This window comes from Hermetia illucens, chromosome 5 (assembly GCF_905115235.1).
Source record: "Hermetia illucens chromosome 5, iHerIll2.2.curated.20191125, whole genome shotgun sequence".
Lineage (NCBI taxonomy): Eukaryota > Metazoa > Arthropoda > Insecta > Diptera > Stratiomyidae > Hermetia > Hermetia illucens.
Window position 1 is genome coordinate 1033900 of NC_051853.1, and position 18259 is coordinate 1052158.

The window sequence follows — 18259 nt, forward strand, 5'->3', positions numbered from 1 at the left end:
TACCATTGTTCTAGACGACAGTATATTCAGTCATGCCTTTCTCCAACGGGTCGCATCAGAAAGAGGTTCAAAGCGCCAGCTTTGTACAACGTCAAGCATTGACCGAGGACAGGAATCACCACCAGGTTCTCCAGGACTTCCACCGTGCGCTACTTCGGTCCTAATTTTAGTGGTACACGCTGGGAGTGTTTTAGGTGAAAAATGATTTATGATAATTTATCGATGACTAAGTGACTAATGACCCAGAGTATAATCATTTAATCTCCTGTGTTTTGTGCCCTTTACAGATGCAAATACAGATATCACTTCAAAAAAATCAGACGTAACTACTTTTCGTGCAGCGTTTGACTCAGTAGTGCGTCAGCACTACCCTGCTATGACGTCTCATGTGGCTATTCGCTTAGTACCTTGCCCAGCGATTTGTACCGATGCACTCGGGATATTGTCTAGTCTCAGTCCTTATTCATTTGATTCATCACCTTCTGCTGCAGATCTTCCAAATATCGCTGATGTTCCGATCGGCGCAATTCCATTACTCGCGGTGTCATCACCAGATTTCACAGACGCTGTAAATCGTACGATTGCCGCAGCAAATAGTGTTTATCAAGATTTTTTGAAAACGGATGAGGGTCGAGGTTTCGCAGGACAAGTTGTTATTGTAGGGGATTCTATGGGAGCAGTGTTGGCCCATGATGCACTTTGTCGGGGATGTTCACGACATGGCAATGATATGTCAGGTGGCGAAGAAGATAGATTAATGGACAATGAAATGGACGCAAAAAGGCTTTTAATTGCACCGTCTCCCAGAAGAAGATCGTCATCTTCCAGTGATTCCAGACTTATAAAATTTGATTTCGAAGTTACAGATTTCTTCATGTTTGGAACTCCAATGTCCATCGTGCTTGCTTCCAGACGATTGCATGACGCCAAGCATGGTAAAGACTGGATAGTAATTGTTATCGCCATAATTGATAAACACATCCCTTTTCAGGTTTGACTCGACCAGTCTGTGCCCAAGTGTACAATTTGTTCCATCCAACCGATCCAATTGCATCTCGCCTAGAACCCTTGTTGAGTGCTAGATTTTCAATGTTACCACCTGTGAATGTCCCACGATATGCTAAGTTTCCATTGGGTAATGGTCAACCGTACCATCTCCGTAAGCTCTCAAGGAATTCATAGAATACGTTCACATTGTTATTTTTGACTTTTTCTAGTTGATATTATTCAGTCAAATCCCCAATACTTCAACGATCATTCGCAGTTGCAGCGACGGCTATCAGATGCTTCCATGCAGAGTACGGTATCAGGGATAACTGAGAGCATACCTTTAAATACTATACACTCACGTAAAGCAGTTATCTTTTGAAAGTTTACTGGAAAATAAAGCGTTTTGTTCTATTTCAGTTCAGCAGAAATGGTGGGGAACAAAGCGGTTGGATTACGCTTTGTATTGTCCCGAAGGTTTAAGTAATTTCCCTGCCCATGCGCTACCACATCTGTTCCATGCCAGCTACTGGGAAAGTTCTGATGTGATTGCTTTTATTTTGAGACAAGTAAATTTTGGTTTAATTTGTTTCCACATGAGTAGCTCATGCAAGTATCTACATCTACAGATTTGCCGCTTCGAATGTCATACTCTTTCGGGAGGCGAAGACAAAGAGGGAACTTCATTCCGTCCAGGACAAGCTCGTGAAAAGTGGATGAGAAAGCGAACATCTGTAAAACTGAAAAATGTCACAGCAAACCATCGAGCTAACGATGTGATTGTGCTGGAAGGTAGTGAACAAAAGCTTTCTGCGCGATTCATGTACGGACCACTTGACATGATCACACTGACCGGTGAGAAAGTTGATATCCACATCATGAAAGATCCTCCGGCTGGAGAATGGACATTACTATCAACCGAAGTGACCGACAAGAATGGTCGAGTGATTTACACAATTGAACGAGAGAAGGCATTGGGATATGGAATATACCCAATAAAAATGGTTGTGAGAGGCGATCATACCTCTGTTGACTTTTACATGGCTGTGATACCACCTCGAACAGAATGCGTAGTTTTCAGTATAGACGGTTCGTTCACTGCGTCGGTGTCAGTAACTGGTAGAGATCCTAAGGTGCGGGCCGGGGCAGTAGATGTTTGTCGACATTGGCAAGAATTGGGTTACTTGCTCATATATATAACTGGGCGGCCCGACATGCAGCAGCAGAAAGTCGTATCCTGGCTGAGTCAACACAACTTCCCACACGGCTTGGTTTCGTTCGCAGATGGATTGTCCACTGATCCACTAGGACACAAAACCGCCTATTTGAAAAATCTTATAGAAAACCACGCGGTAGCTATTCATTCGGCATATGGAAGTAGTAAGGATATAGCAGTTTATACCAACATCGGTTTGAAAGCAAATCAGATATATATAGTAGGAAAGGTAAAATATCGATATATGTTGGTCGTTGTTGGGAGAATTGTAATGAATTTTATTATTAGGTGAGCAAAAAATTACAATCGAATGCGACTGTCTTATCTGAAGGCTATGCATCACACCTTTCTAATTTGATGGCCGTTGGAGGATCCAGACCTGCACAAGGGAACGCGCGAATGGTAATACCTCGCGGTTGCTTCAATTTGCCAGGGCAAGGCTCAAATCCGCGACGTCGAAGGTAAATTGCAAGTTTTTCGTGCACTTTGAACACTGAATTCCACACGAAAAAATCCGCACTGCAAAACAGAAACTAACAAACTACACAATTGTTCTTAAAACACAGATTAAACGATGGTTCTTAACGAAAAATCTTGCGAATCTTCCGATTGAATTCAATTGTGAAGCCATCGAAATCGTACGTTGAGAATCATCGGTTTGCGATTTCTGAGAATAACGACAAATATGCATCGAATTAGTGGAAAGTGTTTGTCGATTTTTGGGTGAATTATTTGAGTAGACGTAATTGGAAAAATTGTGTTTGTTTGCATCACAATTTAAGAAGCGTTGAAAGGTTACGCCTTCGCTTTACGAGGTTAGACAATTAAGTAATGAGACTGATTTTATTGCCGCGCTTGTGGTAAACCGGCAACCTTCAAATTCCCTTTCCCTTCCTCATCATCCTTCCACTCCCCATTGATATATTCACCATCGCTCTAGCTTGTTTAGTTCGCCTGCTGTGTCGTGTTGAGCTGAGTAGACGTGTGTTGGTGGTGCTCGTCACGAAAATGGAGAAACGAAATCTAGAGCAACGCGTCGCGATAAAATTTTGCGTCAAATTGGGCGAAAAAGCTTCGGAAACATACGATAAAATTGTAAAAGTGCATGATGATAGTGCTCTTCGTACTGCCTAGGTGTTTCGATGACATATAGAGTTTAAGGAGGGGCGTGGAAGACGAGCCGCGGAGTGGGAGACCAGAAGAGGTGCGGACTGACGCGAATGCGCAGCGTCTGCGCGCCCGAATCTGTGAAGATCGACGTTTAGCAGTTCGAATGTTGGCCTCAGAACTGGGTATGAACAGTGGAACAGACAAATTTTAACAGGCGATTTCGGGATGAAAAAGTTGTGCGCGAAGATGGTTCCAAGGAACCTTTCTGAGGAGAAAAAGCAGCATGGAATGACCGTCGCAGAAGACTGTTTGGAAAGAGTAGAAAACGATCCTACGCTGCTTGATCGAGTTATTACAGACGAATGCAATGCTAGGGCACTTGAATGGGGCATGCCTCACACAGATTCCAGAGGGAAACGAATTCTGGAAATGGCGGCGAGAACAGGACTGGTAGTTCTAAACACCGGATCCACCCCAACGTTCCGACGCCCGGGCTGCGAAGGAAGCATTCCAGACGTAACCTTCGCATCGGAATCACTGGTGTCGCTGGTGGACGGGTGGCGAGTTCTGGAAGACTTTTCGGCAAGTGACCACCAATACATTGCTTTCGAAGTGGTGGACACAAACTCTCGGTGTGTGCCACTCCAGCGATCTTTCTGTGTATGGAACGTCGCGAAAGTGAACACCGGGAAGTTTGTCGAAACTCTGGCAACAGGTGGGGCCACGCTGAAGGGTACTCCTGGGGGCGGTGGCGCCGCTGCTGACACTGTCGTAAATTCAGTTATGAACCTGATAACGACGGTCTGCGGAGCCTCCATGCCCAGGAAGACATCGAGGCGCGGCAAATCTTCCATGTATTGGTGGACAGTGGAAATCGCAAAACTCCGGAAGGAGTGTCACAGGCTCCGCCGCTTAACACAACGTCTAGGCGACCGGGAGGAGGCATGTACCATAATGATGGAGCACAAATCAGCCAAAAGGAGACTCCGCAGCGCAATAAACAAGAGCAAAGCTCGCTGCTGGCAAGATCTGATCGACGAGGTGAATGGGGATCCGTGGGGACTCGGTTACAAACTTGTAACCCGAAAAATCGAGGCTCTGCGGAAACCCTGTTCACTTAAGGCCGAGCAGATGGACCGCATTGTGAGGGCACTCTTCCCTGCACACTCCGTATGGGATGGTGACGTCGGCGAGGAGAGCGCAGAGGACTGTCCACTTTTCTCTGTAAAAGAGTTGGAACAGGCAGTCCTCTCTATGAAAAATAAGAAGGCGCCAGGACTCGATGGTATTCCTGCAGAGGTGTACAAACTGGTATTCCAACACCGGCCAGACCTACTGCTCGGCGCATTCAAATTGCTCGAAAAGCTCATCAGAAATAGACTCGCTGAAGCGATACGCGCTGCCGGAGATTTATCTCTCCGGCAGTTTGGTTTTAGGGCAGGGAGATCGACAATTGATGCTGTCATGCAGGTCGTGGACGCCGTTCGACGAGCAGAGGCACATAGCCGCCGAACTCGACGGGTGGTGCTCCTCGTAACGCTTGACGTCAGAAACGCCTTCAATTCCGTAAGATGGAAAGACATTCTAGGCACACTAGACAATACCTTCAACGTGCCGAATTATCTCTTACGGATTTTGAGAGACGATCTGAGGAACCGCTCCCTGCTCTATGAAACACTAGAGGGTCAAAGGTGGATGGAGGTCACGTCGGGGGTAGCACAGGGATCCATCCTAGGGCCGGATCTCTGGAACGCTACCTATGACAGTCTGCTTAAACTCGACATGCCAGAAGAGTCGCGCTTGGTCGGCTACGCAGATGATGTCGCAGCGCTTATTGCTGGACGCACTGTCGAACAGGTGCAAAGCAGACTCGGCATATTGATGCGACGGGTAAGCGGATGGATGACTACTCATGGTTTCAACCTTGCACTGGAAAAAACCGAAGTAGTCATCCTGACTAAGAAGAGAATTCCGACCCTGCGTTCCATATCATTCGGCGAGTCGATAATCGAGTCAAAATCAGCGGTAAAGTACCTCGGGTTGACTGTTGACTCAAAGATGAGCTTTTCTGAGCAAATCCAAGCAGCAGCAAACAAGGCTGCGACTGGAGTTTCGGCGTTAAGTAGGCTAATGGCAAACATTGGGGGTCCTACGTCTAGTAGGCGACGTCTCCTGATAAGCTCAACGCAGTCTGCCCTGCTCTACGGTGCAGAGGTATGGGCTGGCGCTCTTAACAAGGAGGTATATCGTAGACGCCTCGCGCAAGCACAGAGACGGGGAGCTTTACGGGTGGCGTCTGCGTACCGCACGGTCTCTGAACCGGCCGTGATGGTGATCGCGGGAGTTATCCCCGTTGCCCTTCTTGCTAGGGAGCGTCAGGCCATATACAAGCGCAAGGGAGATGAGCCAAGGGAGGTGGTTGCTCGCAAAGAACGGCAACACACTCTAGACCAGTGGCAGCTCTCTTGGCAAAATGAAACTAGAGGCAGATGGACTGCGCGGCTCATCGGCAACTTAGGTGCGTGGCTGAATCGGAAGCATGGTGAGACTGACTATTTGCTTACCCAATTTTTAAGTGGGCATGGAAATTTTCAGTCTTACCTGCACAAGATTGGAAAGGCGCGTTCTCCGCATTGTGTGTTTTGCAATGGAGTTGTGGACGATGCCCACCACACTTTTTTTTCTTGTGGAAGGTGGGATGGGGTTCGTCAGCAGCTCTATTTAAACACAGGGAATCTCTCTCCAGACAACATTGTGGAAGAGATGCTGAGGACTGCTTGCAGCTGGAACCGTGTTGCCCATTACGTTCGGGCCCTTCTCGTTGCTAAGAAGATAGATAGGTGGAGGAGCCGGATGGCAGGGGGTTCCTTGAACTGACAGTTCCCTTCCTCCTCTCCCCTCCCGTTGGTGAAAGGAATTCCTTGATTTGAAGGCTCCGCAGGGTGGGAGAGTTCGGGGACTGGCCCGAAGTAATGTGACAAACGGTTCCAGGCTAGCTCTCTGACGATGGGGAGGTGTTTAGTTGGTAGTCCGACGACGTACCGAATCGGGAGTCCAACACTGTGTGCGTAAATGCATTCACCTACCCTACCCCAAAAAAAAAAAATTACAGACGATGAGAGTTGGTTTTTCCAATACGACCCGGAAACCAAACGCCAAAGCTCACAATGGTTGTCTGCGCACGCCCCCCGCCCGAAAAAACTCGCATGAGCAAATCGAAAATGAAAACGATGATTTTTTTTTTTTGATAGCCGTGGAATCGGCTACGTTCCACCGGGGCAAACCGTAAATCAAGTCTACTATCGCCAAGTACTCGAAAGATTGCGAAAACGAGTCAACAGAGTGCGCCCAGACATCGCTCGTCACCGGATCCTTCATCACGACAACGCGCCGTGCCACACCGCCCTCAGCGCGTTCCACTATTTAGCCTCTAAAGGGATCGCCGTGTTGCAACAGCCCCCTTATTCGCCCGATATGTCACCCTGTAACTTTTTTTGTTCTCTGGAACAAAATGGGTGGTCAAAGTCATTTTGAGTCAATAACGGACATACAAGCGGCCGCGACGAGGGTACTCGCGGTCGAAGCTTTCCAGAAATTTTACGAAGAGTGGGAAACGGTCTGGAATCGCTGTATAGCTGCCCAATGGGACTACTTTGAAGGGGATAGCAGAGTTGTAGAATAATTTTTAAATATTCGGTTTTTATGGAATCAGTCTCATTACTTAATTGTCTAACCTCGTAAATACCTTTGTTTTCAGTTTATTACTAGTATTGTGTGCATTTGGTCCTAGTAAGTTTTGTTTTGATGGTCTAAATGGGTGGGTTAGGGACTTTTGCGAATGCAGTCCACGTTAGCTGATCGTTGTAAACCGTGTGGAAATTCTTTAGTATTTGTCGTTACCTCTGAAAGTAAAAATGTACACATTTTCTTTATTAGTTATTTTGCGATGGATGGGTGTTGTCGTTGTTTTAATTTACAAATTTTCTTTTTCTCTGCTTTTTCCCACCGTAGGTTGCATGAACAGGAAGCTTAAAGCAAACAAAAAAAATTCAAAGCATGAATGAAACTGAATGAATGAACAAAATTTGTTTTCAATTTTTCTAGCAAAGATACAGGTCTATCGTCACCAATTCGGAGTGGCTTCCTCAAGCGGAAAACATATTTAAGTCATGTGTAGAACGAGAACTATACATATTAAAGCGATGCAAGTTCAAAACGCTTATTTAGGAGCAGAACATGTAACTATAACATAATTTATGTTGTTTCTGTCACACGGTGAGTTATGCTCATTTAACACTGTAATTAGCGACATATTTTTATAGTGCGTCGATGCCTTAGCAGATTTAGCAGGTTGTGGCATGCCCGAGATTCGGGAAGAAACTTTTTATCAATTATTTTCCACATTCAGAAAGTTTGAAAACGTATCAAAGCGTTTCGATTTACTATGAAATTTCCGCCAAATTACTGACAATATTCTTATTTTGATTCGTGTTATTCGAACTACCTAAAAGCATATTGGAAACTTTCGCAGGTACCTGGCTGAGAAGACTGTTTCTATCCTGTTGTATTTCTCATTACATATGAATGCTTAAGGCATTTTTGGATCATGGAGAACCAGTAACATGCACTCGTTCATGTTCGTCATGTGGAATTTATACGAAAAAGGCTAAACTTTAGTACAATCACCCGTTGTTAGATGGGGACTGTGAACTGTGCTTGCAAAAACCGCAATTGATTTTTAATATAAGGCCTACAAATAAGTTCTGTCGCTTTTTTTTTTTTAAATTTGAAGTTTTATTGTGAAAAATTGGTTATACATTCATTGTTCAAAGTATTGCCCATCGCTAGCCACAACTTTCTTCCATCTTTCAGGCAATTCATAGATACCATCGCGCCAAAAATTGGCCGGCTTGGCCGCTATCCACTCATCGAGGCATTTTTTGAGTTCGTCATAATTGGAGAAGTGCTGGTCAGCCAGGCCATGCTGCATCGACCGAAACAAATAGTAAATAGTGCAAAATAACTTTATCTTGCCTTTGCTGGTATTGCGGCCGTTTTTTCTTGAGTTCGCGGCTCAAACGCATCATTTGACGTCGGTAGAGTTTGTCCGTGACCGTTTCATTCGGTTTTAGCAGCTCATAGTATACCACACCCAGCTGGTCCCACCATATACACAGCATGATCTTCTCACCATGAATATTCGCTTTGGCCGTCGATGATGAGGCATGGCCGGGGTATCCCCACGTTGCCCAACGCTTGGGATTATCGTAATGGATCCACTTTTCATCGCCAGTAACTATTCGATGCAGAAAACCCTTCCTTTCTTGTCGTTGGAGCAGATGTTCGCACGTGGAAAAACGGCGTTCGACGTCTCTTGGCTTCAGTTCATACGGAACCCAATTTCCGACCTTTCGGATCATTCCCATTGCTTTTAAATGGTGGGAAATGGCTTGCTGAGTGATTCCAAGTGTTTTTCCAAGTTCTTCTTGCGTTTGCAATGGATCTTGGTTGAGCAATGCCTCTAATTCTTCATCTTCAAAAATTGTTGGCCGTCCGGCGCGCTCTTCGTCTTCCAAGTCAAAATTGTCACTTTTAAACCGTCCAAACTACTTCTGACACGTTCGCTCAGATAGAGCATGGTCACCATAAACTTCCACCAAAATGCGATGACTTTCGGTTGCTTTTTTCTTCATATTGAAATAATGAAGTAGAACTCCTCGCGAAAACACATTATTTTGTACAAAATTGGCCATTTTCGTTGATGAAAAAAGGATTGTTGTTTACACTTCAATTAAATAATTTATATTGACGTTTGTGCCTATTGACAGTAGCTTTCCGATGAATGTTTGGAAATGTGGATCAATGGAATAAAAAACAAGCTACGCCATCTATTGTGAAAACCGACAGAACTTATTTGTAGGCCATCTAGGATTTCAAAGCCAGCAAAATAATTTAAATGGGGGTAAGTTGGCACTTACTCCCAAAGAACGAAGTTCAGGGAAAAGTTGAGGGAAACACGGTGAATATATTCAAGGAAACGTAAACTATTGACTTTACTCCATTAGAAGAAAAAAATTCAAATGTTGAAAATTAGCAAATAAAAGTGGTTTGATATGTGTGGTAAGATCCAATGTTTATTAGATGCAACGCTTAATGAAGAAGCCAAAGATTGAGACTCGAAATTAATAGGGAAATACGCTACTATGGATGCTCACTCTTTTTCATCATAATATCCAACTAAGCTCGGACGTTCATATTACACAAGCCTTCAAATCAAGCTCATTACTCCTTTCAGTGGCGGTGTTCATAAGAAAGATTTTTGAGGGTTTTTTCGCTGTTAGAATTCGATGAAATGGTGAAATTTAAGAGACGGATCGTATTAATAGTTGCTCTTTGTAATGAACAGTTTGGTCGTATCCACCAAAAAAAAAAATCTGTTGTAATGTTAGAATTCGCTTAACTTGAGATAAGCCCTTCCATTCCTTGAATATCCTACTATCTACTGCAATGTCGCTTTGGCAATGGGTACGAGTTGAGCCTGGCAGAAAGTGTTGCTTTACGTGCTCTTCCGTTTCATCATATCATTTTGAATGAGAGCAGCATGGAAGGTGGAAGGATTATAGAAAAAGGCTGTGATAGAGAGCACCGCCACTTGATCCGTGATACATTCAATTTCTGTTGATGCCGTTCGAATAGCAAATAAACCGAGCGAAAGATACAAATTTTATTGATGGAAAAACATATATTTTTATATATTTCAATACGAGAGTTGATTTTCTATTGCTCGCTCACTGTATATCAGAACAAATACGTTCAAAGCATACATATTTGTAGAATAAATGCATTTCCGTTGACTTGCTTCCTGATTTGCATAATGCAAAGAAATATCATACCAAAATCTCATAATAACTGTTACATTTCATTTGAAACGTTAAGAAGCTGCTTCAAATTGTTGTAAAACTTTTGCAAAAGACAATCTTGACAAGATTGCTGTTGTTCTAAAATAGTATTTGAAAAAAAAAAAAAAAACTAGTTTTCTATGTTGCATACGCAATCAAAGTGTGTATATATAAGTATTTTGTGAAGTAAGAAAAAATTGGAAAATATAAAAAAATCGGTTAAAAGTAATGTTTCTAAAAATGTATCTTAAAGGATAAATGTTTATATATTGTAATGTTGCGATGAAGATTGAAAATATCTCCTGTGTTATAAATTGTAAGACGATAAGACGATAAAAGAGGAAAGGATTCAAAAACTATTACCTATAAACAGCATTTAGAATAAGTTAAATGGGAAATGAGATTGCCAGTTTATAAATGTAAGTGCAAAGTTTCATTACCAAGAGGGGGTGGGGGATGGATATATAATTGACGGTGCATCAGTAATAATAATGGGTTTTCGGGATTTCGTGGTTAGAAAGCCTCAATAAATGTGTTGATCAAATAATTTAATTGTCTTTTTCTTCTCTTATTTGTGTTTTAAATAAAATGGTCTTCAACGATGGCTTGCTCTATTTGGATGTAAAAAGTATATATTAACTTTTTACTCTCTCTTTCGAATGCCGATCGGGGCGCTGAGTAATTTATTGGTGCAAACTGGTCGGATTGTATTTATTATTTTACTTTCTGCCGAACTACAAGCAAGTCCGATAGTAGGAGCCGATAGTAATGCGGTTGTATTTGTTCATTTGTTTATTACAAATGAACATATAAATTTACTATGTCAGGTTTTATACTTTTAGGATAAACTTAGATTGTGGGAGTACATTCATATTATTATCATCCTCATCATCATCAACGGCGCAATAACCGGTATCCGGTCTAGGCCTGCCTTAATAAGGAACTCCAGACATCCCGGTTTTGCGCCGAAGTTCACCAATTCGATATCCCTAAAAGTTGTCTGGCGTCCTGACCCACGCCATCGCTCCATCTTAGGCAGGGTCTGCCTCTTCTTCTTTTTCTAACATAGATATTGAGCTTATAGATCTTCCGGGCTGGATCATTTTCACCCATACGGATTAGGTGACCTGCCCACTGCAACCTGTTGTGCCGAATTTTATCAAAAACCAGACGGTCGTGGTATCACTCATAGATTTCATCGGTATGTAGACTACGGAATCGTCCTTGGCGATTTACAGCAGCGTCCGTCACTTCCGTCACTATCTACAGGGTTTCGAGTTCTTTGTGTTAACCTCAGCTACATATCTCAGTTTACAACGGACATTTGTTTCATTTCTGGCTCAAACAAAGAAGAAGCAGATAGACTCTCCCGTATCGAAACCATCGAAATGCCTGTCTTCATCAACGAAGATAAGCTGTCTCATGAGCAATCCCGGGATACGGAGCTACGGAACCTGCTTTGTGATATCGACATCTCTGCTAGAAGATTGTACGCAAACGCTGCCGTTCAGGAAAGGAGATCGTCTGCGATGTGCTTCTTAGGTGTTTGCGCCCCTTCGTCCCCGTATTGTTACACAGGAAAATATTCGACGTCTACCATCCGAACGGTCATTCCACGTGCAAAACCATCGCAAAAAAGTTCATGTGGACCGAAATGAAAAGGAACGTCCGTATTTGGGCCCCAACCATGCTAGCGCTCGAAGATCTCTCCCGGCCAAACGAACCCGCCCCAGATGTTTCTGGTACATCGTGGGTTCCTTGATTGTTTCACAAGGTTTCAGGTATTGCTGAACTTTAATCGACTAGTTTTCCAGGTGGCCTGAGGCGATTTCAATGGCTGAACAAACTGCAGACTCCATGACAAGGCCTTCTACAACAACTAGGTTGCACACTGCGCCTCATACGATTACAACGGACCGGAGTACTCAATTTGAGTCCGCCTTGTTCAAATCGCTAGCCAGCTTCATCAGATGCTCTAGGACCAAGATATCGCCTTATCACCCCGCGTCAGGTGGATAGGGAAAAGCCATTCTCGCGATATAGTACTTTGCGGTAGGAGAAGTTTTAGTGGGTAAATATCCCACACTTTAATAACACATGGCTCCGTCCCTTGGAAATTTCTATCCCATAGAAGAATACTGACAGACGGATCAGCGTTGCTGGTTCACCATGAATGAATGAATTTTTAACTCATAGCTTACATAGGAGTTGCTACCTTAGCTTGGCACCAATTTCCCGATTTAACACTGGATACTGAGCCCAGATACGTGGAGACTGTATACAAACGGATCAAATCCAGGCAAAGGGGCCTGGAATATGCTTATGTATCTTTGGAGCAGGGACGATGTAGCTAATTGGTCCGTGACATCTGATGTTAATGCACTGATGTGTCAATGACGCGTATATGGCTTTCATGTGTGTGCTTCCTCATTCCATGCGTCAAATCAAAAAAAACGGCGGAAGGTCACATGCCCGCCACGTGGACACGTAGGACCAATGCACTCCATCACATACACGGCACTAACACCAGGCTTTATGAGTCGAATTTTTAGTACGCAATTACCGTTGACGGTTGCTGATGTGCAATGATTTTTCTTGACCATAAAATCTCGAACAACGCGCTAAGAATTGAATCTCCCGTATACATTCTTCTTGTCCGGCTGCTATCATAACTCCACCTATTTTCCCTTAAAATATTGCCACTCGGGTTAGTGAGTATGTATGTATTGCTCAGTCACGTGCTAGTGTTCAAATGTATTCTCCATTAAATTAGATTTATGTTGTTGGTTTCTGCATTCGATTTAACACGAAAAACAAAAAATATTAACGGCTCATGTAGCCCCAAGGGGATGCATCATTTTCATTTATTGCCATAAATATTTCAATTTAAATTAAAAAGCCTTGAAAACGTTCACGTCCCGCCACGAATTCAAAATTATATTAATGAACTAAAATCCTCTGGATATATTTGTGACATGAAAGCAGAAAAAATACTTCGCACTGATTTTATCACGGCTTCACTGCTCACATGGAAAAAATTGTCATGAATTTCCAAGGCATGAATAAATTTTACTCTTTTGCACTGAAATGTAGATACAATATTTACCTTTTGAATTATGCTTCAAGTTAGCAGAGGGGAACACCAGGACGTAATGGAATGTCATCATTTGCAGGGTTCAAGGGATCGCTCCCATTTGTTCCGACTACCAGCTTCGCCGCCGTGCTGACGACATTTTTAAATAGGCTTAATGCAGGCAAGCTCATTTACTTAGATTGTGCCCCAGCCGAACCTCCAGCAAGGATGTCGATGATGTGCTAATGCGTTGGTATCTCACTCCATTATCCTCGGCACTTTCAATATTTCAAGGTAACAAGGGACTGGATACCTTTAATTAACACATCTTGTTTCCTGTTTTGTGTGAGTGTACTTCTCTGCGGATCGGTCTTTGCTTGCGTCGTACCAGAGGATTTAGGGAGAAATCTGTAGGATTGTATCTGGTAAAAAATGTTATCCTGTTTTAATTGAGAATGCCCTGATGGACTTTGCAAGATGGTTAAAGATATTTTCGGGTAGACATCCTCATGCTTTTGTAATCAACCGTACTGGAATGGAAAAAGTGGTGGAAGGGGGAGAGTTTCATAGAAAACATCTTGCATGAAGGCACCGGGTAAGAATTATATACCAAACTCCGTCAAAATCGGAAGCTGTTAGAGAGATTCACATCACCAATTTGGACTGAATGCCATTATTAAATTCTACTCAGCATTCACTTCAACTTCTCGTAACGAGCGTTTCTCCATTGAAAACTCCTCCATCTTCCCCATCAAATATTCACCTGATAACTTCACATCCTTATATCCATTCTTTTCCTATCCTCTCTACATCATCCTTTAATTGATTTCATTCCTTTTGAATATCTTAATGTAATAATAATAATAATAATTGTTGGCGCAACAATCGGTAACGGTACACTACAGTACACTGTAGGAGGCAATGTGGTCAGCATTGCGCTCGCCGGAGATTATAACCCTGATTTGACTCAGGTACTCATTCACAGCTGAGTCGACTGGTATCCGACGTCAAATCACGATACAAATCTCACTGCTACCAGCGAAATTCGAACCGTGACCGTCCGTACGACAGCCTAGTGCTCTAACCACGCAGCTATCCATCGTAATGTAGTGGGCCAAAAATTCTTCGAAGAATTCTTCTTTCGAACGCGGCTAAGAGGTCGCAGTTTTTTGCTAAGAACCCAAGTCTCCGAGGAATACATAAGGACTAGAGAGCTTTGACCTTATGGTGAGACGTTTCGAGCGAAACAGTTTTTGTAAGCTGAAATAAGCTCTGCTGGCTGCCAACAACCGTGCGCGGATTTCATCGTCAACATATTAATATACGTCGTTTAATTCAAGGTCAAAGTTCCTTTCTCCGCCATACTCAGTGCCAGGTGATTCCGTTTGCTGGGCGTATCGACGTTTTGTAATGACAAATTAAAATTGTGATGGTCAAAAAGGCCATCCTGAGTGACTGGAGGCGACCAAGACGGAATAGCTATACCAAAAACCTAAACAAAAATTGCGAAATTGATCGTGAAGGTGTGCCCGCAAAATTTTGAAGCTCCATCAAAGTGCTTGAACGTCTCTGTGTTAGCTAGGCTCAGGAATTTTGGTGGTTCTTTGAGCGCTTTGATTCCCCTGTCGCAAAAAGAATACTAATATTTCCTGTTAACAAAGGGGGTCATCGACTTGATGACATAGAAATGCTGCAATAATTTGGAGTAATAAAGAAATATCTTCTTGAGAGACTGATTTTCCACTGGAATTCTGAAGAGAATAGAATTTGAATCCTTGAGGTTGTCAAAGACAATTGATTGCAAATCATCTAAAAATTTTTAAAGTTTATAGATGTCAGATGAAATACATCCTTGCTCACCAGCAATGAGGTTAGCCTTTTTGCACAAGTTTTTGGCTAATCCATCAGTTTCATCACAGTTAAGTGGCTGAAACCTTCAAGAGTCTTCTTCATTGCATAACACATGCTGCGTGGAAGGCAGTAAAAATCATTACTTTCACCAATATCTACCACACTTCCTACCCTTCTCATAAAAACAATCTCATCTTCCGTTCTAGGATCACTGGAAGAAAATTAACAATGTGGGGTTCCATTTGCACCATCTCATCTGAAAGATAGATAGATAGATAGATTTTTCGCCAGGATTTCCGAAGTCTTTTATGGGCACTACCACCTGCCTGACTGACGACCCCGTTGGCAGGTTTATTATCGCAATCCGAAACACTGAGAATCCCCCCTCATCGACATATTATCAATGAGAAAGGTGTATGGTTTCTTTAAGGCCTCAGCCGAAAAATATTTTAATGAAAAATCAATTAAAACGATTAATAAGAAAAGTTTCCAGTTTAACTATAGATTTATTGTTCTTTTAAGAATTGTAGGCATATGCTTCGGACACAATATGTGTGCTTCTTCTCGTGATTATTTTTTTTTTAAAAATCACCACAATATTCAGTTACTTGCAACTACGAAAGGACGCGCACGAAAATGTTAAAATAAGCACAGGTTTTTCTCGGTATCTTACTATCCGGGAAGGAAAAAACCCAGTTCACTATTTTTTAACAATCTTCTTGGTGGACGCGGAACAGTCTAACTAGCAATATAGTTGCAAGGTGTTAGCGGGGCTAATCTGTTCTTCGTGAGTCCTTCTGTGCCGGTGATTTCTTTCGCTATCAATGCGCATGTAACTGGGTTGCACTACTTGTAGCTGTCACCCCTGTCTTGGTTCTGGACGAAGCCGAGGACGGATAGTCCTGGGCACGGAACAGCACATCAAACACAAGTAGGTGGTAATGGCACAGCCTTTCCCAGCTGCACACTCTCGAGTGTGAGAAAACTAAGTGAATTTTTTTACTTTTAATTTCCGCTAAATTCCTCGCGCGGAACTTTCCGTTACAAAGAAAATTAGCAAAAAAAAGAAGTCAATACTAATGCATAAAATCGTTGCGCACGCAATGCTTTCCAATTGCCCCCTTCGGATCACATCTCAAGTTCCTCAATCCCCGGCTATAATAAGGACGGACACTCTCTCGAGTCCAGTTCATCAGCTGTTCCTCTAATCAGTCGGTTCTGCTAGTCTTTGCAACAAAGTCCATTCTCACTCGCCTGCATTCCGAAATTTCCGAAGGAAGGATGCACCTGTCGCACAAATGCGGACACTACACAATCGATATTTATATATTGACAGGCTTATAAAAGTAGGAATCTACTAGTCGAAGTATTGACCGGACGCATTAATACTTGTTCTACTTTTCACCCTCAGTGAAGGTAGATTTTTAATTCTTGAACTAAGTTTTTTGTAGATCGGATCTTCAATGTTATTACCTTATTAAGCTTTCCTATGAGTTTACCTTCTTATTTTAACTTCTTATTGTCATCCACGTAGACAATTGCAGTGGTCAAGACATTATCATTTCCGGAAACTGTACTTAAGTTATTAGTTGGTAAGGCTCCTGCTGGATTAGTTGGGAAACTTTCTATTACTCTTTTTGATACATTCAAACGTGTTTATGCTGGCGACCTTAATTCAATAGGTGCTATTGACCTACTTTCAAGGGGATTGATTTCATTGCAATGTAATTCAGTTAAGTGATGTGCAAAACAAATACAACATTTTAATCTTTCCAAGAAAAACAGGGCAGAATGGTTTCCACTAACAACCGCTTGTAAAGGTAGTGATCATCTAATAGTTTCCAGGCTACTAAATAATTACTTGTTTGCGGAACCAGATGAGTCACTACCTCAATGCATAAGACAAACGACTGAAGTGTTCAGGAACCAAATGCAAAATCCAGCCCTCGATTATTGAAGTGAATTGACATCTGCTTTCTTATAAATTTCAACCATTTTGGAAGCAAATAGGTGTAAAGGGAAAAAATCCTTTGATAGACAGCCTTGATTGTATGTTTAAAGATGTGCTGGACAAACTGGTTCCGCAAGTAACTCCAACCATGTGGTACAACCGCAATGTACTGCATTTCGCCATTACAAATTATTTACTAACAAATACTTTTGAATAGTACGACAATTCTAATCCTTTCTGCTTTAATTTTGCTTGTCTTTGATGCAAGACTTGGTTGGCATCAGGGGTTCTTTTGAGTGTATACAGAGAAGCACAACCTCAATTCCTTCGCGCATGCTCCATTCATAGCGACGACCTCCAACGACTGAAACAAAGTTGTATTATAGTTGCCGACTATGAATATTGCCGCACATTGTCTTACTTGACTTACTAAACGTCTGTTTTATGTTTATAAAATTTATAAATTTTGTTATTAGAAGAACTGAATTAAGTTTTCGCAATGCCTTCTGATTATCGGATCCACAGACAAGAAGTAATCTTCAAACGTAGAATATACTGATATAACCCGATGACTCAAAAACAGAACAAGATCCTGTAGCAGAACGGTTTTTCAGGCTGAAAGATATGAGATCCTAAGGGCAGCAATCTGAGTGATTAACGAGCGGCCGAAGGGCAGGCGCATTGGAATCTGTGGCGATATTCAAACTGCTTTGAGGGCTTCCTACGACAGCACCACTTAGTTGTGAAGTTATAAGACCGTTGAGGATAGTATTCATATTGACGACAGCGGTACCAACCTGTTCATCGCCTTTCGCATTTGGAAGTGCAAAACCAGCTGCCCCGATACAACCATCGAAACTTACGGAATCTGTGACAGCAAAAGGAGAAACTGTTGAAAAAAAAACACGTACACATTTCCACAACTCTAGCAACAGCTTACACTTTATTATTATTGAATTGATTAAAATTAACAGATTTAAAGGTATTGTGAGAAGAAAAAACACGATAGGGCAGAGGAGTCGGCGCAAGGTTTTCTGATAAAGACAAAGTTGGGAAGACTGTTGCTTATGACGCTCCGCTGGTTCTCCTCATCCTATTATTAACATTGGGGCTTGAATAGTTCTCCTTCGGGGATGAGGTCCGCTTCGGTCATGCTGCAGTTAAATTTTCCA

At 42.5% G+C, this 18259-nt stretch overlaps 1 protein-coding gene across 2 annotated transcripts in view; it reads left to right on the top strand.

Moving 5' to 3' along the window:
- The window catches only part of LOC119656781 (protein retinal degeneration B), a 68932-nt gene extending 60841 nt beyond the window's left edge, over nucleotides 1–8091 (top strand). For both annotated transcript variants that reach the window (XM_038063364.1, XM_038063365.1), the window contains 9 exons: nucleotides 15–194; nucleotides 288–935; nucleotides 992–1159; nucleotides 1218–1349; nucleotides 1408–1556; nucleotides 1617–2432; nucleotides 2492–2664; nucleotides 7418–7588; nucleotides 7845–8091. In XM_038063364.1, the coding sequence (XP_037919292.1) occupies nucleotides 15–194; nucleotides 288–935; nucleotides 992–1159; nucleotides 1218–1349; nucleotides 1408–1556; nucleotides 1617–2432; nucleotides 2492–2664; nucleotides 7418–7490 (2339 nt within the window). In that variant the 3' untranslated portion in view covers nucleotides 7491–7588; nucleotides 7845–8091. The remainder of the gene's footprint in view (nucleotides 1–14; nucleotides 195–287; nucleotides 936–991; nucleotides 1160–1217; nucleotides 1350–1407; nucleotides 1557–1616; nucleotides 2433–2491; nucleotides 2665–7417; nucleotides 7589–7844) is intronic.
- The last annotated feature ends 10168 nt before the right edge of the window (nucleotides 8092–18259 follow it).